Source organism: Aquarana catesbeiana, unplaced genomic scaffold (genome assembly GCF_042186555.1).
Source record: "Aquarana catesbeiana isolate 2022-GZ unplaced genomic scaffold, ASM4218655v1 unanchor233, whole genome shotgun sequence".
Taxonomy (NCBI): Eukaryota; Metazoa; Chordata; class Amphibia; order Anura; family Ranidae; genus Aquarana; species Aquarana catesbeiana.
The window spans coordinates 1,196,761-1,220,457 of NW_027362661.1; the positions used below are offsets into that span (position 1 = coordinate 1,196,761).

At 42.9% G+C, this 23,697-nt stretch overlaps 2 protein-coding genes across 2 annotated transcripts in view; both read left to right on the forward strand.

The window, feature by feature from the left end:
* LOC141121827 (uncharacterized) overlaps positions 1 to 5,279 on the forward strand; it is a 219,555-nt gene extending 214,276 nt beyond the window's left edge. The window contains 1 exon segment of the mRNA XM_073611542.1: positions 3,922 to 5,279. Within this exon segment, the coding sequence (XP_073467643.1) occupies positions 3,922 to 4,976 (1,055 nt within the window). The 3' untranslated portion in view covers positions 4,977 to 5,279.
* LOC141121895 (uncharacterized) overlaps positions 1 to 23,697 on the forward strand; it is a 34,640-nt gene that overhangs the window by 8,616 nt on the left and 2,327 nt on the right. The gene's annotated exons all lie outside the window — the stretch shown is intronic.

The following is a 23,697-nucleotide window of genomic DNA, read 5'->3' on the forward strand; positions in this document are numbered from 1 at the left end:
GTTAAAAAAGAGGAGGATGAGGAGTATGGAGTGATGGAAGAGTTTTCAGAAGGACACAAGGATATGATGGAGCCCCCTAATACCAAGAACCCACCAGACAGATGTCCCCATCCTCTGTATTCCCGGGATTCCACACAGGAAGATAACACCATCCCTCACTATTGCAAGGTTGGTGGGATGGAGCATCTACAACATGGATTTGTGGGGGCAAAGTGTGGATATTTTATGTGATGTCACAATAATAAAGCTTATATTTTACAGATGATATTCTCTCTTGTTTCCTTGATTTAGAGTGGAGATCCAATCGATTTAGAATTTGAGGTTAAAGCAGAAGAAGAAGAGAATTATGTGAGGGATGATCAGCAGTCTATGGAGGAGGATGGAATAATGGGGACATTTATAGAGGAGGACACTCCTACAGAGATCAGCACAGGTGGGTCATTAATACTGAATACATTCCCCCACCCATACTGCTCACTGATTGGTCCAGAGTAGGGCAAGGACTGGGTGATATCATCCTGGTCGCTTTACTGAGCTGTGTTCCCCATCCTGTACTTCTCTCGGATAATCTTCCTTCTCTGTGCTGCAGACACAATTTATGTATCTAGACTGGATTTATGGAGATTCTGGGGTTCAGCTGGCAGCAAAATGTTGATTGTCACCATAGATGTTACTAGAACTAGATGATAAATTTACCACAGCGTTGTCACTTTAGGAGCATGAATGTTAACCTTGAACTGCTAGCTGTTCATCAAATACCCCAAACCAGGAAATTTAGGCAATTGTTTGAACTGTAAATCACTATCCACAGGGTTGTCTGTCACAGAACCCCGTCGCACTCCGTTTAAATGCTTCCATCAGTACACTGCTTTCTCCAGTCTGGACCTTCAGATATTAGATATTACAGCCACATATTGCAACCAAGAACCAGTCTAGACTAGCTCAGTTACAGAACTGGAACATGGAAAGTTTTTTTTTTTTTTTTTTAACAAAGGCACACAAAATATATACCACAGGAGGTCATTCCCCCTCCTGATCATATTACTCTAACAATACAAACTGTAACCAGAAACATAATTACAACAACTGACATATTCTATAAACATTACCTTAATTAGCCACCGGTGTGACTAGACAATTCGGCCCCTACAACAGTGAATGCAAAGGACACATTATCATAAGTATAAACATATCCCACAAGGGTTTGCTAGGGGAGACAAAAGGTGTTCCAATTAGCACATATAACAATACAAACTGTGATCTCCCTCTCCTCAGCCTAGTAGGCAACAGATTAAAGCAGGAGACCTCAGTAGCGTAGCAGACTGTTCGGCTCCTACACAGTTCCAGAGGCCAATGTGACCAGCTCTTTCAATGAGCATGTATAGTTCTGAATCAAACAAACCAGCAATACTCTTTATATATTTCCTGAAAGATATTGTGGATATATATTACTGTCCCATCTGAAGTACTCCAAACCACATTCTCAGTGTCCATTAAGTAGCTTTTCATCATTTTCTCAGTCACCCTGTGCCCCTAATAGACACAGGGTGACTTAGACATAAGAGAGTGATCTGCTCTTTCCCTGGGACATAGTCAGTGGGTAAGAGAATTGCTCACAGTCCTCTCCAGAGGCCTTTATCTTGGTTAGGTCTGTCACACTGTCCTTATGCTATAAATAACACAGTGTTACTGCCATACACATCCTTATTACTTATGCATTTATGTGAAAAACAATGCACAAAATAAGTTCCAATAAATTCCAGAGAATGTCGCTTGCAAAGTGTCTTGTGCTTAAAGTGCTCCAAAATATGTCATCATAAGGTGCTCCAGACATAGAAAATGCTTCGGTGCTGCTAATCTTGCTGCACTGTGCGGCATGCATTGCTCTGTGCCCAGCGTCACTCACCAGATGCTTTGATTTTGTGCCTCTCAGCATCAAAGTCTCCAAGGCTTGTGGATATCCCCCCCCCCCCCCGGGTCTTTTACAGGATAGTCCACAGCGCCTCTCCTTCCCCACTCCACCAGTAATCTTCTCCAGTTCAACATATCCCATGCACCATGTATAGAAACAGAAAGGAGGGGGGCTCACATATTTTTTTATAACCTTTTTTATTTAAAAGAAAGCATTAAAACAAATATATTGCCTTTGCTTTTTCAGAAATAAAAATAAGCAGTAAAAAGACAGGAAATGCCTTGGCGGCGTGCGTTCTACTGACCGAAAATGACCTCACCGGGTAGTCCCTCCCAGGGGCAGTAACACTGTTATTGATGGAATGATAAGGACAGCGCTGTGATTTACAGTTACTAGAACTAGGCACCTGGAGTATGTGATTTGGGTCTTCTGTAGTTACACTCTGCAGAGCTCAGTAAGGAGAGCTGATTGGAGGAAAGGGACACAACGCTCAGGAACAGAGCTGAGGCTGTCAATCACAGGCTGTTTGCTGGAGATCCCTCCCCGTCACAATTTTTCTCTTGGTGTCAGGAAAACTTGTCAGAAATGACTCATGCTGATAGCAGAGGAAGAAGGCAGCAGACGGAAATGGCACTTAGTGCTCTGGACTGAGACAAGTACACACTATAGAGGGATATGCTTTGTTCATATTTCTGTCTGAGGTTTACAACCACTTTAAGCGACCACTGTTTACTAAGTACCAATTTTATGTCATGATCCTTACAACATTTATTTAGTGTAGGACAAGGGAGCTACATAGGAGCTACTGTGTCAATTTAGTATCTGGCTGTGATGTAGTTAGCGTAGACTGATTTATAGTTTTTCACTCGGTTTTTCCCTAAGCTTAACCCCTTTAGAAACGTGCTATAAACGTGCTAGCCCACCCCTGGCCTCTGGAGGTGCTATTCTGCCTTTAGGGTGTCAGAGGGGTTCTACATTCATATTGTGCATTACATAGTCCTGACCCATACACTATATATATTTGTTGTATGTTATAGAATCCTGACCCCTGCACTATATACTCTAAGCTGTTTATGATATAATTATGATACTATATAGTCCTAACTTTTGTATCCAATATAATAAGTTGTACATTACATAGTTCTTCTTTTACACCCATTTTCTACCAGCTGGACATTTTATATCTGATGATTTGATTGGAGCACAGACTTTTACATGTTGATAATAATGTGATAATATCCTCAAACTTTGGAACCTTAAACAGAAAGTGATGATGAGGGAGGAGTCAATAACCCAATGATGGTGGTCATCAGGATCAGTCCAGTCTTCATCTTGGTTGTCCCCCCCCCCCCCCCCATCCTCACTCTCTGACCTCTGGTGGGACTCAGCCCCACTGTTATTCATGGCTAAATCATGGACTAAATAAGGAAATGCAGTACTTCTTGTGTTGGGAAGATGGCAATGAGTAATAGAGGCGGTGGGGACACTCGTCCTATAATCCCCTCATCACTTTCACTCCTATAAAAGACAGTTCTCGTTGTTTCCTCACTCTCTGACTAAGGTCCATGAATAAAGAAATGAACTGGTAGGAGATCAGAGGACCCATTTACTAGTTACCTTGAGGGGGGAATTGTAAGATCCTCATAGACAAAGCTGCCTGATGTGGGCGGAGTCCTGGTTTAGGGGAACCAATCTACTCATGTCTAGTAATAATCTTTTTACTTCTATTTTAATAGATGGATGGCAGATGAGGAAAACCTCAGAGGATTGTCTCACTTTGTCTCCAGACTGTGAAGTAGAAGATGAGAACATCACACAGTATAGTCCAGGAGAAAACCCGACTACCTCAAATGTCCATCCGGCACCACACAGTGTAGATGGACCATCGTATTCCTCTTATCCTGAGGAACCTCAGACTGTGAGGGGCAGTGCCGTCCTTCCAACAGATAAGAGGTTTCCCTGTGCTGAGTGCGGGAAGTGGTTCCATTCTAAATGCAATCTTGATGCACATAAAAGAACTCACACAGGTGAGAAGCCGTATTCCTGTCCTGAGTGCAGGAAATGTTTTTCACAGAAGTCAAGTCTTCACACACATCAAAGATTACACACGGGGGTGAAGCCGTATTCCTGTTCTGAGTGCGGGAAATGTTTTTCAGAGAAGTCCAATCTTTACAGACATCAGAGATCTCACACAGATGAAAAGCCATATTCCTGTCCTGAGTGCGGGAAATGTTTTTCACAGAAGTCAAGTCTTCACGCACATCAGAGATTACACACTGGGGTGAAGCCGTATTCCTGTCCTGTGTGCGGGAAATGTTTCTCACAGAAGGCCAATATTTACAACCATCAGAGATCTCACACGGGGCAGAAGCCTTATTCCTGTTCTGATTGTGGGAAATGTTTTCCAGACAAGTCCGCTCTTTACACACATCAGAGATCTCACACAGGGCAGAAACCATATTCCTGTCCTGAGTGCGGGAAATGTTTTTCACAGAAGTCCAATCTTTACACACATCAGAGATCTCACACGGGAGAGAAGCCATATTCCTGTCCTGAGTGTGGGAAATGTTTTTCACTGAAGTTCAATCTTTTCACACATCAGAGATCCCACACAGGGGAGGAGCTGTATTCTTGTCCTGAGTGCAGAAAATGTTTTTTAGATAAGTCCCATCTTTCCAGACATCAGAGAGCTCACATGGGGCAGAAGCCGTATTCCTGTCCTGAGTGTGGAAAATGTTTTTCACAGAAGTCCACTCTTTACACACATCAGAGATCTCACACAGGGGAAAAGCCATATTCCTGTCCTGAGTGCGGGAAATGTTTTTCACAGAAGTCCAATCTTCACACACATCAGAGATCCCACACAGGGGAGGAGCCGTATTCCTGTCCTGAGTGTGGGAAATGTTTTTCAGACAAGTCCAATCTTAACACACATCAGAGATCTCACACAGGTGAGAAGCCATATTCCTGTCCTGAGTGCGGTAAATGTTTTTCGCGGAAGTCCATTCTTTACACACATCAGAGATCTCACACGGGGGAGAAGCCGTATTCCTGTCCTGAGTGAGGGAATTGTTCCTCACTGAAGTCCTGTCTTCCTGTACATCAGGGATCCCACACAACCCTCAAGGTGTATTAATGCCTTGAGCACGGGAAATGTCTTCTATATGAATGTTGCTGGACATCACAGCTGTCATGTGGGGAAGATGCGCACCCTGATATACACCTCAGATATACCCCATGGCTGATTTTCATCGTGTAAGAAACTGTTCATAAGGAGATCGGTGATCACCAAAGACATGGATGAAGTGTTGTACCGTGTTGGCCATTGATAATAGTAGAAAAATAAAAATTGAATCATTACCTTTCATTGGCTGAGTACATTTTGTGCCACAAGATCCTTAGTTTTCCAGATACATCCTCACTATATGGGTGTCTAGTACATGGACTAGGCTCACCCCCAATAAGTGTTCTTTCCACTGCACAGATTCACCTGGCAATGCCCCAGGGAAAGCGAGTTCACTCAGAGAGGGTGTATGTTTCCAGTAGAGCTGGCAATCTTTTATTTTAACCAGAAGTTATCAGGAAGAGGGGACACTTTGGCTTCTTCAGGGAGTAGGACAAGCTCTCATTTCCAACAACCTTCTGTTTCAACATGATGGTTCCTTTTGCTGCTCTCAAGCTTCCGCTCTCCACTGGAATCCACACAATCTAAACAAGGGTCTTTACTTGAATTGAGTAGGACTTTTATAGGGATTTTTGGGGTTTTGGAAAGGGGTGATAGCAGATAAGTGGGTTCCCAGCACGGTGGCTTGCGACTACAAGATAGGAATTTGGAGCCTTTCCCCTCCTCACTTCATACTTCATGTTTTTTCTCTGATCTTGCAAAACTGATTTTCTCCTTCGCAAACTTGTAAACCTCCTTTCTTTCAGCGAGTGATTTCGCATTTATCCTCAAAATTTCTATGGTTCCAAGACCAGAAGTCAATGTTCATCCTATTCGGGATCTAAATGCATTGTGACAGGTCTCTACATTTGTGGAAGTTCCGGATGTAATTAGTGCATCTGGTGTTGGCCTCTCTCCAGCTGGGGGGTCTTCCTGACATCAGTGGACATGAAGACCTTCATGTACAGTAGCTCCCTTTCTAGAAGTCCCTGTTATTTATCATGGAGGAATGTCACCTTCTGTTTGTGGCCCTACTGTTTGACCTGTCCATTTTTCCTGATTCCCCAAGGTTCACCAGGGTCCTGGTTCTGGGCCTTTTATGAACTCAAGCTATTTCTATTGAAGGGTACATAGTTGACCTACTTCTGCTTTTCTTTTTATTTAACGCAATGGGGTTGATTTACTAAAACTGTAGAGTGCAAAATCTCTGGTGTTGCTGTGCATGGTAGCCATTTAGCTTCTAACTTCAGCTTGTTCAGTTAGGCTTTCACAAAAAAAAACTGGGTGCTGATTGGTTTCTATGCAGAGCTGCACCAGATTTTGCACTCCCCAGTTTTAGTAAATCAACCCAAATGTGTCTCTCCAGGTGCCCACTCTACAGAGATTGGTTGGGTTCTCCATTTCCAGTATGCTGCATTACACCTGGTTGGAATATCAGGGCCTGTCCCCGAAGACTGCTCAGGAAAGAGAGGTTCTTCAACCAGGGACAATGCCTTGGTATTCATGCTCCGGCGGCTTTGTTCAGGTCACTGGTAAAGTTTCTTCTATTCATTTTTACCTGGGTGTCTTGGGAAGTAGGTTTACTTTTTCCCATTTCAATTCCAGGCCTTTCCTGTGAATGTCCTGATGTCATGGGGTGGGAGGTCACAGTCATTAGATATTCTATTGTCTCTTCACGCCAGAAAATCTGCCTTGGGTGGAACTTTGAGATTTACCTTTTTGCTGCCAGGTTTGTACAGTGTATGTACCTACAGCACTGCTTCCAGCCATGTCCATATGGACCTGCATTCCTCCTACTTCGGTGACCATGAGCTTATAGCAAAACTGTTCAGCAGACTCTGCTGAACAAGCCAATAGCTCTGATTAGTGTATTATCATCTACTAATCAGAGCTATTGACCTAAATGTGCACCCCCCCACCTACCACTGCTGCCACCTTTGACATTTCTCCCCCGATTTCCCCTACCATGAATAAAATGACCCCTGCCGCCACTCTGGTCCCTGCAGCACTGATTCCCTCCAGTATCAATCCCGCCTGCATTGATCTATTGTGGCTCCCTGCAGCTGCCAGCTTCCCTCCGTGCCCTTCTACGGGAGTTAGGTGCTACAGGGGAGCCACAGCAAAATAATATTGACCAATCCTAGGTCCCAGGGGCCATTCCAACCCCCCTGCATTCGACCCCCCTTTACCTTATTCCAGACGCCTCATCTATGTAATGCTGCCGGCCGGCTCTCCCTCCTCCCCCTCTCGCCAGCTGCAGCTGTAGCTGGGGCAAACTGAAGCTATCAGGATGGAGAGTGGTGGGGGGGTTGTTAAACATGTTTTTACTTGCCCCCGACCTTTCTTTCAATGTACACAGTCAGCGATCGATACTGATCGCTCTTGTGTCCATTAATAACTGAGCATAATAAGCCATCTCTATACAGACTCCTATTCATTCATGTAATGTGCAGCTTAGGCTTTCTTTGTCTCAAAAAAGAGACATCAGGGGTCTGTTTAGATCTCTGATATCTCACCAAAGCCCCCCCCCCCCCCAAAAAAAAAAAAAAACATTAAAACTAAAATTGTAAAACAAAAATGAAATAATGAAAATTTAAAAAAAGAAATAAACATAGTAAGGCCTTGTTCACACAGGGCATACTACAGTGTACGCTCTTCCGAGGCCATGTTTACCCACACGGGAGTACACATGTATTTTGTGCATCCCTGTGCAAGCAGTCCTATTTATGTTAATTGGGATGTAGCAACTGCACGAACATGGCCCTCCACAGGTGTACACTTTATTACATCCCATGTGAATTAGTAGGAATTTAGCAGGAAAGTTATGTTGTGTTTGTCCACTAATGATTTTTAGTGAAAACAGCGATTTGCTAAACAATTGACCAACTATTATGTCTAAAAAATCTGTAGCACTTTTTTTTATTCTACAGGTCATGTGCTTTCAGAAAATTATATGGTTTGGGGTCTTTTACAAACTCTGAAAGCTGTATTGGAAAAATGATAACATCAGATTTTTTTGAATACATTTTTTTTCTTTTACTGTTTTGCATACCTTCAGTTTTCACCATTTCATAAAAAGGCACAATTCAAAGTTTACAAATATTTGTTATTTATTAACTCAATTCAGTTTTAGCTTTCCTATTTAGTAAGAATTTAGCATGAATTTTGTATTGTACTGTATGTTTCCACTAATAATGATTTTAGTGTATTTTTAGTGAAAACAGCAAATTGATAAACATTCGCACAACTATTGTGGGGCATAAAGAAATCAGTAGCAATTTTTTTTTATTCTACAGGTCTTGTGTGCTTTCAATAAATGTATGGTTTGGGGGCTAACAAACTCTGAAAGCTGTAAGGGAAAATTAAGAAAACAATGGAAAAACTGCAATAATGGTCTCGCCACCTGAATTTAAAAGTGGAGCACAGGACCTGGCAGTTAAAGGGTTAAAGCTTTAGTAGCCGCTCATGCTCCAGGAATGGATGTTTGCCAGGTGGATTTTTCGCGACTGTCATCAGTTCATCTGGAGTTGTTCTGGAGCCCTGTCAATGGTGAGGCTCTCCCGATGTGGACTTCTGGAGTCCAGGTTCAATGGGGAACTGGGCAAGAGTGTCTTAAGACCAGCGTCCTTCATGCACCTGTGTTAGTTGCTCTGGTGACATTGTGAGATCAGTTATGCCTGCTTCTGCCTTTCCTCTACTACTTGTTTCCCTAATTTGCTTCACTGGATTCGGGCGGAGGGAATTCCTTTGCTTCTGTATGTTCTGACTGGGACCAGGAGAACATGGTGTTCCAATGTTGTGACTTGTCAGTGGATTGTCCTTGAATCTCTGAATAGTCAAGCCCTGCCATTGCAAGGCCCGATTTTTACAGCCTTATTATGTCAGTGGGCACACTGAATTGGCTATTGCGGTTATACAGATTTTAAGAGACAGGGGTGTCTAGGCCTTTTGTTTTGTTTTTTCTGCTTTTTTTGAAGGCTAGCATGACTAAGTCAAGGAAGACTTTTCACAAGTCTTGGCAATCGTATGTTGCGTGGTGTTGACCTAAGAGGTTTCCTCCTTCCTCCTCTCATTTTATCCAAAATCATGCAGCTCTACTTTGAGTACATCAGGGGACACAGAAATCCCTCCTCTATGTGTTATGGTCTATGGCTTGCTGTAAAACTGGAGCCCTGCCTACTGGGATGGGGTTATGCACTAGGAGGGGACTTCTGACCTTTTTTCCAGTGTCTAATCATCTGTGGATGGTACATAACTGCTCTGTGTTCTGTGATATACTCCAGGAAATGGGTTTTACAGGTATGCCAAAAATCCTGTTTTCTCAGGAACCTATAGAAACCTTTTGGAGGTTGAGAAAGGCTGGACTCAGGAGTTATAGATATATATATATAAGGTATGTGGAGAAGTTCTTTTTTGTCACATACAGTATATATCATTGCTTTATTTCTCAGTGGGCTCCATCCCTTTATATGTCAATAAAACAAGATCGCCCCTTTTTTTTAGTGCCAGACGAGGCAGGGAGACCATGGATGGAACTTTGTATGTGCAACTGAGAAATCACACAAAAATAATACAATTATCAATTTTTATTACTTAAAGCGGGATTCCGGCCAGCGAAATTTTTTTTTAAAGTCAGCAGCTACAAAGCAGCTACCTGTCCTGGGTGCCCGCGATGTCGGCCGACCCGTCTCTCGGGTCCCGGCACCGCCATCCTAATTAAGGGAAACAGGCAGTGGAGCCTTGCGGCTTCACTGCCAGTTTCCTACTGCGCACGCGCGAGCGCTCTGTGAATGGCTCCGTGGTTTTCTGGGAACACACAGTTCCCAGAAGGCAAGATTTTTGGTGCAGTTTTTTTTTCAGGGTGTCCCTCCATTTTAAAGATTAAAACAGTAAAGTACAAAACACTATTAAAAACAATAAATTGTATACAGTTTGTCTAGCAGTATTAACCACTTGCCGACCGTGGGAAAAGAAAGAAATGGCTGCACATCACCATAAATCCAATGTCGATTTATTGCTATATCCTAAACGAAGACTGCCACCAGAACTCAGGACACAGCCAGGGGGTGACGTGTTTCACACTTAACTTGTGCTTCTACAAAACCTAAAGGAATAACTGTATCATTAAGCCTTAAATAGGAGGCATTATTTTTTAGCAGACAAAAAAGAGGGTTTAGAGGTTTCTATTACCACTATCAGTGATTGCCCATACCTTTCGTTTAGGGGCCTTTGTGCTGTCAGAGATTTGGGAGATCTAGCATTAGAGAGTACTGGTTGTAATGTGTGAGCCACGTGTGAATATACCATTGGTCAGGTATCCCTTAAAACTAGATCTGTTTTTTATCGTGTTAATTCTGAGAAACCCGATATGAGCAGGTTTCAAAAAATGGTCAATCGAGATTTGACATCTCTAGCACATTGGGTGTCCGATAGCACTGTTCCTTGGCATGAGAACCTCTGTAAACATTAGAGGCTGGCACTAAGGAATATAGAGGAGGACAAATCGTTATACGTAATTCCGATAAGGGGGGTTAATAGAAGTTATGAATATGAATTTAGACTCCTATTTAAATGAAATAGCTAGACAATTAACTCCACCTACATCAAACTTAGGGGGATCCCACTAAAACACAAAACAATTCTAACAGAGTTAATATTTAGGGGGGTTAAACTGGGTATATTCAATAAAAAAAGAGGCAGAGTCCCTTATACCAGAGTACCCCAAGCTCCCCACTTTTTACCAAGTCCCCAAAATCCACCAAGGTTTAAATCCCTTACAAGGTAGACCTACACTAGCTGGGATTGGTTCACTAAAGGTGGTTGGATAGGCACTTACAGCCCTTGGTCATTCAATTACCTGGATATCTAAAAGACACCAATCATCTTTTACAGATTATGAGGGATTTCACTTGGGAGGACGATTACTGTCACGAGTTTATACTCAATTTAGCGGTAGAGGTGGTTTCTTTCTATCTAGGGGCCTATACGGACCTTAGTATTGAACATCGTACCTATATCTTGGAGATTTTAGAATATTTGTTGGCACACAATTGTTGTATTTGATGGGTTTTTTTACCTCCAGAGATGCGGGCTGCGATGGGGGGCGAAGCTTTCACCGTCCCTAGCCAACCTATAAATGGGTTGGTGGGAGAAGTCCCGCATCTTTGGAGGAGGGAAAACCCCTTTAGATCGCATATCAGGATGTACTTGCGGTACATTGACGACCTCCTATTGGTGGTTGTCAAAGGTGTTGACATGTTAAATACTTTACTGGAATATGTGAATGCCAACAACAAGAATTTGTCCTTTATAGGTCAGGCCAATATTAAGGAAATTTGTTATTTGGATGTTTGTCTCGTGGTTGAAGGACTGGGGGTTAGGTCTACTTTATATAGGAAACCCCTTTCTGGAAATACATTACTCCTAGCCCAGTCTGGACACCCTAAACATACCATTAAGGGTATCCCTGGAGGACAATTTCTACACATACAGCGCATTTGTAGCAATGAAGCACAATTTAATAAAGAAGCAAATTTACTGTACAGGCCCTTCCAACACAGAGGATACCCTAAATGGATGTTTAACAGAGCTTTATTGATTTCCAAACTTAGGAGTAGAAAGGGTTTGTTGGTAAAAATAAGAGTAAGAAAAAGGATTCCTATTAAATACAAATTAACCCTATCAACTCCATTCAGTACAGAACTCAGTGATGTTTGAGATATCCCAAAAAATATCTGCCTATTCTTTACACTGATGAGACATGTGCAAATGTTTTAAGAAATAGCATCAATATAGTACCCAGAAGGGCACCAAAGTTGGGTCAATCCTTGTCACCCAGCTTTTATGACAACAAAGTTAAACCTCAGTCATTTACATGGCTGCATTTTAAGAGTAATTTTAAATGTGGGTCACCAGGTTGCCCCTGTTGTAGCCACATTCTGGGTGGCAATATGTTTCGAGCATCATCCAACTGCAATACCAATTACATCATATACCTGGTTACTTGCGATTTATGTTATGTTCAATATGTAGGTAGAACTACAAGACGATTAAGAGATCTTTTTTTGAACATATCTACATTGTGGAAAAAACAAAAACACTAATATAGCAAAACATTTTAGGGAATGTCATGCTGACAGTGCTTCTGCTATGAAAAGTAGGAGCACCCAAGAGAGTAGGAGATATTTTTTGTATATTGTGCCAGAGGGAGTTCTGGATTTTCCCTCCGGCCTAAATTTTTTATTTGGGACGCAAGTCATTATTATGATTATATTTGTTTGGGGTGTGGGCATGCCATGATAGACTCCGTGTACTTTTATTTAGTGCATGTGGTCTTTGTTTATGGGGTTCATATCTCACGTTTTATATTATAATATTTAATATATATATATGTATATATATAAGTGTATATATATATATATATATATATATATATATATATATATTTTTTTTTTTTTTTTAATCAAATCGTTTTTATTAGTTTTCTCTTATATAACACCTACAAATCCCCACACCCGAAAGAAGAAAACATAAATAAATCTTTATTTCCTTATTTGCGCTCACCAGTTTAAATTTCCTACTTATCTCAAAGCCCCCCTACACAATATTGCACCTTATTAATACATATATACATACTTCTATACCTACATGTACATACACATAGCTGCCCCCCCCCCCCCCCCCTCAAAAAGCAGAATTCTATCTCATTATTGATTTTCCTGTCATTACTATACTCAGCTGACTGCTCCGATAGATGGAGATTAGCCACCAGTGCCATTTGTTTTCACATTTGTTTAGGGCTCCTCCTATGTTTATATGTTAATTCCTCTCATCTTAAATTAAGGTTACATAATATTTTACATCTATGTCCTGTTCCCTCTTTAGATTTGGTGTGCAGAGGTTCCACTTTTATATTTATACTTTTTCATCTCCTGTTTTGGATACACCCAGTAAGAGCTAGGGTGTCGCTCCCATATCAATTGGTGTCTGCCTGTCTGGATAGTTTTTTGTATGGATATATATTTTTACCATGTGGTCATGTGGGATCGGAATTGACAGAAATACACCATTATGTCGTTTGTACTAACATTGTATTTGTGTCTTGTATTGGGAGCCATTAGGTCAGGGGTAGGTAACCTTGGCCCTCCAGAGAGAGAGTTGTGTATAGGTTTTTTTCATTTATCCTTCTCTATTATTTATATTTATTTCAGATTGTCATTTTTTCATATAGTTTTTTTTTTTTAGATTTTCATACACGTTTTTTAATTTTTTATTTTTCATTTTTCCGTTTTTTGTTATATTTATGTATAGTCTGGTTATTAGTTTTGTTTCTTGATATGGCGCTGTATATTATATGTTTTTAAAATTGATTATCAGGATACTATTTGTATATATCACAGGGTAACATACAGTACATATGTGATTATATTTCGCTTGTCAAACACCCGGGACACTGATTTCATTACCCAACACCTGTGTGGGGGAGGTAGCCTCTTATTTAAGGCTTAATTATTCAGTTGTCCCTTAGGTTTTGAAGAAGCAAGAGTTAAGTGTGAAACGCGTCACCTCCTGGCTGTGTCCTGATTCCCGATGGCAGTCTTCGTTTATGATATATCAATGAATCGGCATTGGATCTATGGTGGTGCGCAGCCATTTCTTTCTTTTCCTTGTATCCACAGTGGCCAGCTGAGGCTAGCACCCAGCCTATCTAATCCAACTGAACCCTTATCACCTGGAGCAGCTTTACCTCTCTTGGATCACTTGCCAACCATGCTATAGCCGAATGATGGCTACAGTGCGACCAGCTAGTTCTGGGAGGGCATCATATGTGTCCACGCATCCGAAATTGTCCTTGTTCACTGGGTCCTCGGGACCCAGCAACTAATGGATTGGGGTAAAGGGCCAATCACAGTGACCCTTTACCACGTGATCGCTCCATCTAATGAGGGAGTGATCACTTTGTCAACAAACTGGGACCATGCCCGGTTCAGCTCATGCTGTGGTGGTGTTTCTATCTCCTCTCCTCACACGCTGCAGCGTGAGTTGGTTTGAACCTCTGTGCCCTACAGTGCCCATCCGTGCCATCAGTGCCACTACAGTGCTCATCAGTGACCTCTGGTGCCACTACAGTACCTCATCAGTGCCACTACAGTGCTCATCAGTGCCAGTACAGTGCTCATCAGTGCCCTACGGTGCCCATCTGTAAGGTACCTGTGGTAGGTAGTGTCCAAAGTGGAGCTTGTGTGCTGAGGATTCTGGCAAAAAAACATAGTTAGGCAGGTCAGGTCAGCAACAGATCAGGCAAAGCGGTACACAATCAAAATCCAGAGAGTGGTCAGGCAGGCAGAGGTCATATATGAGTTGGCGGTGAAGTACAAAATCAGCAGACTCGAGAGTGGTAAAGAATTCAGGCAGAAGTTCATACACGGTAATCAGAATCACAGGGCTATCAATACACCCAGGGAGCTAGTCCACACAAACGGCACTGAGTAACAGGAAGTGCTGCTATTTATGGGCTGCTTGATTGTACATTGTCCGCAGCTGGCAGCAGGTGGGGCTAGTGAGTCCAATGCAATGCATCAAGCTGGGAGAACATTGCAACAACTTCAGAGCTCTCCAGTGGCACAACAGGTAAGGCTGCAGCTGTGGAACCAGGAACATCCCAGTTCAATGACACCCAGGTACATGACACCATCAGTGCCACTACAGTGCTCATTAGTACCCTGGGGTATCACTACAGTGATCATCAGTGCCCTATGGTGCCACTACAGTGATCATTAGTGCTCTACAGTGCTCATTTGTGCACATTAGTGGCCTGCAGTGCCCATCAGTGAGTGCTCATCAGTGCCACTACAGTGTCCTGTTAGTGCTCGTCAGTGCCACCCTATGAGTGGATTCTCGTCAGTGCCATAAAAAATGCATTTTCATTTTCTTTCCCCATTTTCCAAAAACTTCTGGAAAAAATAACATGTTCAAAAGACTCATTATGCCTCATAGATTATATGTTGGGGTCTTTCCAAAATGAGGTCATTTTGTGGGCATTTCCACTGTCCTGGTGCTCCAGGGCCTTCAAAAGTATGATAGGTAGTCAGGAAATTAGATGTGTAGTTTATGTCCCTAGAACAGCTGAGGGTGATCCCTGCATGTTGGGCCTCTGTATGTGGCCAGGCTGTGAAAAAGTCTCACACATGTGGTATCGTCATACTCAGTAATAGAAGCAGAATGTGTTTTGGGGTGTAATTCAAGTATGCATATGCCATATGAGAGAAATAAATTGTTAATATGACAATTTCGTGAATTTTTTTTTTAATTTTGCAAAGAATTGTTGGAAAAAGTTACACCTTCAAAAAACTCACCATGCCTCTTACTAAATACCTTGGACTGTATACTTTCCAAAAAGTGGTCATTTGTACTTTTCTGGATTGAGGCTCATACACACGATCAGAAAATATTTACTGTCCAATGGCCGATCTGTCAAATTTCTGACTGTTAGTATGGTGCATCCGACAACCAATTCCGACTTTTCGGGTGACAAAAACTGGAGTTGCAAGCTAGTAAATATTTGTCGTCCATAAGCACAACGTCTGATTTTTGCAAAATGTGTATAGTTATCGTCTGGGAAGAAGAATAAAAAGAAGATAAAAAAACCACGCAGGATTGTTAAACCAAGAACGAGCCTAAGAAACCTGGAAGAAATTGCCCAGGAAAACTAGAAATTGTATTTTAGAAAGGACTTTCATCTCATGTCTAGAATTTTTTGAAAAAGGAATAAAAGCATATTTTTAAATGGGGCAATAATCCATTTAAATATGGGCAATGTAATATTCCTTTTAATGTAATAATATTGTTATGTGTCTTCTCTTCTTATTTTAAATTGTGGCCAATATACATGTCAAATCTATAGTGTGTGTGTGTGTATATATATATATATATATATATATATATATATATATATATATATAATATATATATTTTAGAAATTTTCCACATTTTGTCATGTTACAACCAAAAACGTAAATGTATTTTATTGGGATTTTATGTGATAGACCAACACAAAGTTGCACATAATTGTGAAGTGGAAGGAAAATGATAAAAGGTTTTAATTTTTTTTTTACAAATAAATATGTGAAAAGTGTGGGGTACATTTGTATTCAGCCCCCCCCCCCCGAGTCAATACTTTGTAGAACCACCTTTCGCTGCAATTACAGCTGCAAGTCTTTTTGGGGATGTCTCTACCAGCTTTGCATCTAGAGAGTGACATTTTTGCCCATTCCTCTTTGCAAAATATCTCAAGCTCTGTCAGATTGGATGGAGAGCATCTGTGAACAGCAATTTTCAAGTCTTGCCACAGATTCTCAATTGGATTTAGGTCTGGACTTTGACTGGGCCATTCTAACACATGAATATGCTTTGATCTAAACGATTTAATTGTAGCTCTGGCTGTATGTTTAGTGTCCTGCTGGAAGACAAACCTCTGCCCCAGTCTCAAGTCTTTTGCCGACTCTAAAAGGTTTTCTTCTAAGACTGCTTTATATTTGGCTTCATCCATCTTCCCATCAACTCTGATCAGCTTCCCTGTCCCTGCTGAAGAAGAGCATCCCACAGCATGATGCTTTCATGGTGGGGATGGTGTGTTTAGGGTGATGTGCAGTGTTAGTTTTCTGCCACACATAGCTTTTGCTTTTAGGTCAAAAAGTTCAATTTTGAGCACCTTCTTTAACATGTTTGCTGTGTCCCCCACATGGCTTCTCGCAAACTGCAAATAGGACTTCTTATGGCTTTATTTCAACAATGTCTTTCTTCTTGCCACTCTTCCATAAAGGCCAGATTTGTGGAAAGCACGACTAATAGTTGTCCTGTGGACAGATTCTCCCACCTGCGCTGTGGATATCTGCAGCTCCTCCAGAGTTACCATGGGCCTCTTGGCTGCTTCTCTGATGAATGCTCTCCTTGTCCGGCCTGTTAGTTTAGGTGGATGGTCATGTCTTGGTAGGTGTGCAGTTGTGCCATACTCTGCGTTTTTGTATGATGGATTAAACAGTACTCTGTGAGATGTTCAAAGCTTGGGATATTGTTTTATAACCTAACCCTGCTTTAAATTTCTCCACAACGTTATCCCTGACCTGTCTGGTGTGTTCCTTGGCCTTCATGATGTTGTTTGTTCACTAAGGTTCTCTAACCAACCTCTGAGGGCTTCACAGAAGAGCTGTATTTATACTGAGATTAAATTACACACAGGTGGACTCTATTTACTAATTAGGTGACTTCTGAAGGCAGTTGGTTCCACTAGATTTTAGTTAGGGGTATCAGATTAAAGGGGGTTGAATACAAATGCACGCCACACTTTTCACATATTTATTTGTAAAAAAAATGTTGAAAACCATTTATCATTTTTCTTCTACTTCACAATTATGTGCCACTTTGTGTTGGTCTATCACATAAAATCCCAATAAAATACATTTACGTTTTTGGTTGTAACATGAGAAAATGTGGAAAATTTCAAGGGGTAGGAATACTTTTTCAAGGCACTGTATACAGGTATGAAAAGGCTCAACTTGAATTTCTAGATTTGAAAAAGAAAAATAGCAAGAGTCATCACCAACACAAATATAACCCCCCTTCCCAAACAAAAGTGTCATGACAAATAAGTATAGTGATAATCTTGGGACCAAGATGACCCTATGCACTCTGGTGCCTGATATTGTTGCCATTGAGTGGCATGATGTTGTGATACCTGGGGTGGAGGTGGAGGTGGTTGTTGGTTCTCTGCAAGGTAAGTATTTGCAGTAATTTAATCTCTGACTCCTTTGTTAAGATCCTCCAGGAGAAGACACTTTGCTGCCGGTCATTTTTCGCAACTTGTTGGCAGTTACGAGGCCAAAGGAATCTGATTCATCGGGTTTATTTTTGAGAGCTGATAAAGCATTTGTCATAAAGCTTGTAGCTGCCTCCTCCAGGTTTTTGCTTTTTCATTTTTTCTTGGCTGGAGGTTGTGTCATTAGCATCGGCTCCTAAGTGGTGGCTCCAGCTGGATCCTCAAAATTTTCTGATTCCTGTGTTGGGTAAATGGCAATAGGAAAGGTTAGCTAAAATCAACACAACCATAGGAATTGTAGAAATGTGTTTTTTTTCAAGGAAATGGGCAGCTGTTTTAATTCTGTCATTTAGGCATATCTAGCTGTATTTGTGAATACTTATTTAACAATATTTTCATAAATTACACATACTTTTTCAAGACATCAATAATCCCCTTGAATTGACACACACAGAATGTAATTAATCACCTTACCTGTGTCAAGGTAGGTTCTTCAACATCTTCTATGTGCATTTCTGGAGATCGGACGTCAGCAGAGGTTGAAGGCAGGGTTTCAGGACTGGGCTCAGCCCTTCCTTCTCTGAGCTGACTGCTCAGCTGTCGGCTATTTGCCAGCTCCTATCTCTCCACATTTACTCAGCTGTTGATGATATCCTGCTCGTCAGTCCTGCCTACTTAAGCCATCCAGTTCAGAGGATCTCTGCCTTCACCTTGGTCAACATCACAGAAACTATTTACTGCGTTCCTGTTAAAGAATTGCTTTTGCTGACATCCCTTCTGGCTCCAGATCCTGCTTGCTGTTCCACTACATTGATCCCTGACTTTTGGCTTGGCTGACTATCCGTTCCAGTTACTAAACTTTGGCTATGGTTTGACTACATTTGTTCTTTTTACTTTTATTATTAAACAAGTGTAATTTAACTGTACTTCTGTCTCGGCCTGATTTCATGGTTACTGACAGTAGGCAAAGGCCATGAATTCAGAAGATGCAGTCAACTTGTTGGTAATATTTTTTGCAGATTGGATGAACTGGATCACCGCATGGCCATGGCGTTACAAATGCTCCTGAGTCGCACAGCTCACCTGGAATCTCCCTCTGTGGTCGCCCCCCGGTACAACCTATGTTGCAGGCCATCCCTGCTGCTGCTCCAGTCTCTGTGCAGGCACCTGCCTCGAGTATTACCTCTATAAGAGGTATGTCTGGTTCCGCTCCGCTTCCCTAGTGTTTTGGGGGTGATCCAGTCCAATGCAGAGAGTTTCTCAACCAGGTTGAGATGCTGCCCCAGGTGTTTCCCACGGACAGAAGCAAAGTATGTTTTGTGATATCTTTGCTTTCTGGGAGAGTCTTGGCCTGGGAAAACCCTCTATGGGAGACACAAAAACCTGTTGTCTTGAGCTACCCTGAGTATGTGGCTTCGTTTAAAAGGGTATTTGACATTCCCATGCGCTCCGCTTCTGCTTCCAAGTGCCTCATGTCCATTGAACAGAGTACGAGAACTGTTGCCGACTACGCCATTAAATTCCATACTCTGGCAGCAGAGGTTGCGTGGAACAATGAGGCCCTTGTGGCTGCTTTTTCTCATGGTCTCTCGGATACCATCAAGGATGAGATAGCAGCCCGAGATATACCCACTGAGCTGGAGAAGTTGATCACGTTTGCCATCCTCATTGACTCCAGACTCAAAGAAAGACTCTCTTTTAAGGAGCACTTGCGGAAGCCTCCTATATGTTTGTCACCAAGCTTTGCAGTCCCACATGTGCCTCCCTCACCTCCTATGCCTCCTGGTACCGAGTCGGTCAGTGAAGGTGAACCCATGCACTTGGGTTTCACGCATCTATCTGCGGATGAGAGAACCTTTAGGAGGATGGAGAGATTGTGCCTTTATTGTGGCCAGGCGGGTCACTTTTTGAAGTCTTGTCCTACCCGTCCAGGGAACGCCTGAACCTTGAGGTCCTGTCAGGGACAGACCTTAGGTGGCATGGTTTCATCCCCAGTTGTCCAGAAGGATAAGCCCCTGGTTTCAGTCACCCTTTCTTGGGCTGAGTCATCCATCGAGATGCAGGCTCTAATCGACTCTGGGGATGCAGGCCTGTTCATTGATGCTGCCTTTGTATCGAAGCACTCGATTCCGCTGCAGCTGCATGACACTCCACTTGCCATTGAGGCTCTTGATGGGAGACCTCTACAGCCTGCCCATGTGACTCATGAGACGGTTCCATTGTCCATGGCCGTAGGGGCTCTTCACCATGAGATAATCCAATTCCAAGTTATTTCCTCACCTAAGTTTCTGCTGGTTATTGGTTATCCTTGGTTACAGAGGCACAACCCCTCTTTTGATTGGCTCTGTGCTGAGGTTCTCTCCTGGTCACCACAATGCAGTGAGACATGCTTCCAGAAGGTAGCCAAGGTCCTGTGGACCTCTTCACCCTCCTCCCTACTGGAGGAGTACCGCGATTTTAGCGATGTCTTTGGTCAAGCCGGTAGTTTGCCTCCACACTGGCCGTATGATTGTGCAATTGACCTTCAACCTGGTGCCATACCCCCTCGTGGCCAGGTTTACCCTTTGTCGGTCTTGGAGGATAAAGTCATAGAGGAGTATGCTGCAGACGCACTTTCTCGAGGTTTCATCCGCAAATCCTTGTTTCCTGCTGGTGCTGGTTTCTTCTTTGTGAAGAAGAGTGGTGAACTGAGACCTTGTATTGATTATATGCATCTCAATCGTTTCACGATTAAGAATGCCTTTCCAATTCCACTGATTATGGAGTTATTTGACCGCCTCAAGGGAGCAACGGTTTTCACAAAGCTTGATTTGAGAGTGGCATACAATCTTGTGAGGATTAAGAAGGGCGATGAGTGGAAAACTGCAATTAATAACAGAACAGGCCATTATGAGTACCTCGTAATGCCTTTTGGCCTTTGTAACGCCCCAGCAGTTTTCCAGGAATCTATTAACGATGTCCTCCGAGATTTGTTGCAGTTATGTGTGGTGGTTTATATCAATGATATCCTCATATTTTCCAAGTCCCTGGAGAGCCACCACACAAATGTCTGTCATGTGCTTCAGAAATTAAGAGAGAACAATCTCTATTGTAAACTTGAGAAGTGCGAGTTCCATCGTGAACAGGTTAAATTCCTGTCATTTCCACTGCTGGTTGTTCGATGGACACAGAGAAACTTTCGGCAGTTCTACAGTGGCCCCGACCCGTGGGGTTATGTCCTCTGCAGCGTTTCCTGGGCTTTGCCAACTATTATCGGAAGTTTATTCGTAACTTCTCGTCTCTGGTCAAGCCCCTGACTGATATGACCAGAAAAGACGGTAACCCACAGAGTTGGTCTCCAGAGTCCATTAAGGCCTTTGAGAGTCTCAAGGCTGCCTTTGTTTCTGCTCCTGTGTTGGCACATCCTGATCCTACGTTACCTTTTATCCTTGAGGTTGGTGCTTCTGAGACTGGTGTTGGCGCCCTTCTGTCTCAACGTCCTACCTCTGAGAGCGCTATGCAACCTTGTGTCTACTTTTCCAAGAAATTATCACCTGCGGAGTGCAATTACGAGATTGGTGACAGAGAGCTGTTGGCAATTATTTTAGCTCTGAAAGATTGGAGACATCTCCTCGAAGGTACCACTGTGCCGGTTCTCATTCTTATTGACCATAAGAATCTCACATTCTTGTCTGAGGCTAAACGCCTCTCTCCCGGAAGGGCCCGATGGGCTCTTTTCTTTTCAAGTTTCAATTACATTGTCTCATTCTTACCCGGTACTAAGAATGTAAGGGCTGACGCCTTGTCACGACAATTTTCCTCCACTTACAAGATGAGTCGGTTCCGGTTCCCGTGATTCCTCCTGATCGTATTCTGGCTACGGTTCGCACCAGTCTCACTTCTCCTTTGGGTGACAAAATTCTTGCTGCTCAGGTCCATGCTCCTCCTGAGAAACCTTGTGACCATTGCTTTGTCCCAGAGAGTCTCCGTACTGCCATGCTCCAGACTTACCATTCTCCCAAGGCTGCTGGCCACCCTGGGAAGAATCAACTCTTTTGGGCCATTTCCCAACAATTCTGGTGGCCTAGTCTACGTGTTGATGTAACTGCCTTTGTAGCTGCCTGTTCTGTGTAAGACTCCATGACACCTTCCAGTGGGCCTCCTACAACCCATACCCAATGGAGAGAGGCCCTGGACCCACCTGTCTATGGATTTCATTAGTTACCCAACTCCCAGGGCAACGCAGTTATCCATATGGTGATTCACCAATTCTCAAAGATGTATCATTGTATTCCACTTAAAAAGTTGCCCACTTCTAAGGAACTGGCTTCCATTTTTGCTAGGGAGATCTTTTGCTTACATGGGCTACCCAAGGTGATTGTCTCGGACAGGGGTAGTCAGTTTGTGTCCTGGTTCTGGTGAGCCTTTTGTGCACAGTTGGGAATTCAGCTTTCTCCTCTGCGTATCACCCACAGTCTAATGGGGCTGCAGAATGAGCCAATCAGTCCTTTGAGCAATTCCTACGTTGCTATATTTCTGACCAATATAACAACTGGTCAGACCTATTACAGTGGGCAGAGTTTGCTCACAACAGTGCCTTGAATTCTTCTTCCCGATTTTCCACGTTTATGGTTTATGTTGCCTGACTCGTTTGTTTTGCAGAGTATTCCTGTGTTAGAGGAGCATCTCCGTGGTTTTTGTTCCACTTGGGCACAAGGAGGGTTTGCGACATGCTAATGATAGGTACAGAACCCATGCTGACCACAGACACCAGCCTGTGCCTTCCTACCAGGTTGGGGACAGGGTCTGGCTGTCATCTCTCAACATCTGACTTCGTGTTCCCTCACTGAGGTTCGCATCTCGGTTTTTTGTGCCTTTCCGTATTCTTCGCAGGATTAACCTAGTGGCTTACGCATTTGACCTTCCTTCTAATATGCATATTTCGAATGGTTTTTCATGTCTCCTTATTAAAACCTTTGGTTTGCAACCGCTTTACCACCTTGGTGCCACGTTCTCACTCTGTACAGGTTGAAAACCATGAGGAGTATGAAGTACAGTCCATTGTTGACTCCCGTAGGTTCCGTGGCCGCATACAGTACCTGTTTCATTGGAAAGGGTACAGTCCGGAGGAACGCTCTTGGGTCTCATCCTCGGACGTACATGCCCCTGTCCTCCTCCGTGATTTTCATAGACATTTTCCCCTCAAGCCTGGTGGTCCTCCGAGCGGGAGGGGTCGTTGAGGGGGTACTGTCAGGGCTGAGCTTAGCCCTTCCTTCTCTGAGCTGGCCGCTCAGCTGTCGACTAATTGCCAGCTCCTATCTCTCCACAGTTACTCAGCTGTTGATATCCTGCTCATCAGTCCTGCCTACTTAAGCCATACAGTCCAGAGGGGCTCTGCCTTCGCCTTGGTCAACATCACAGAAACTATCTCCTGCTTAACTATCCTGTTTAAGACTTGCTTTGCTGACATCCCCTCTGGCTCCAGATCCTGCTTGCTGTTCCACTACATTGATCCCTGACTTCTGGCTTGGCCGACTATCCCTTCCGGTTACTGAACTTTGGCTATGGTTTGACTACGTTTGCTCCTTTCACTTTTATTATTAAACAAGTGTGATTTAAATGTACTTCTGTCTCGGCCTGATTTCATGGTTTCTGACACAGGGTTGATATTGAGAAATCTGGATTCACTGTGTTCAGTGAGGAAGCGCAGACTTTCAAAGTACCAAAGCCTTGGCACATAAATCTCTGCTGCAGCTCCTGACTTTTCTGAGGCCTTGATTTATTAAACTCTTTATGGAAAACTATGCGCATATTATTTTTTTCCTGACA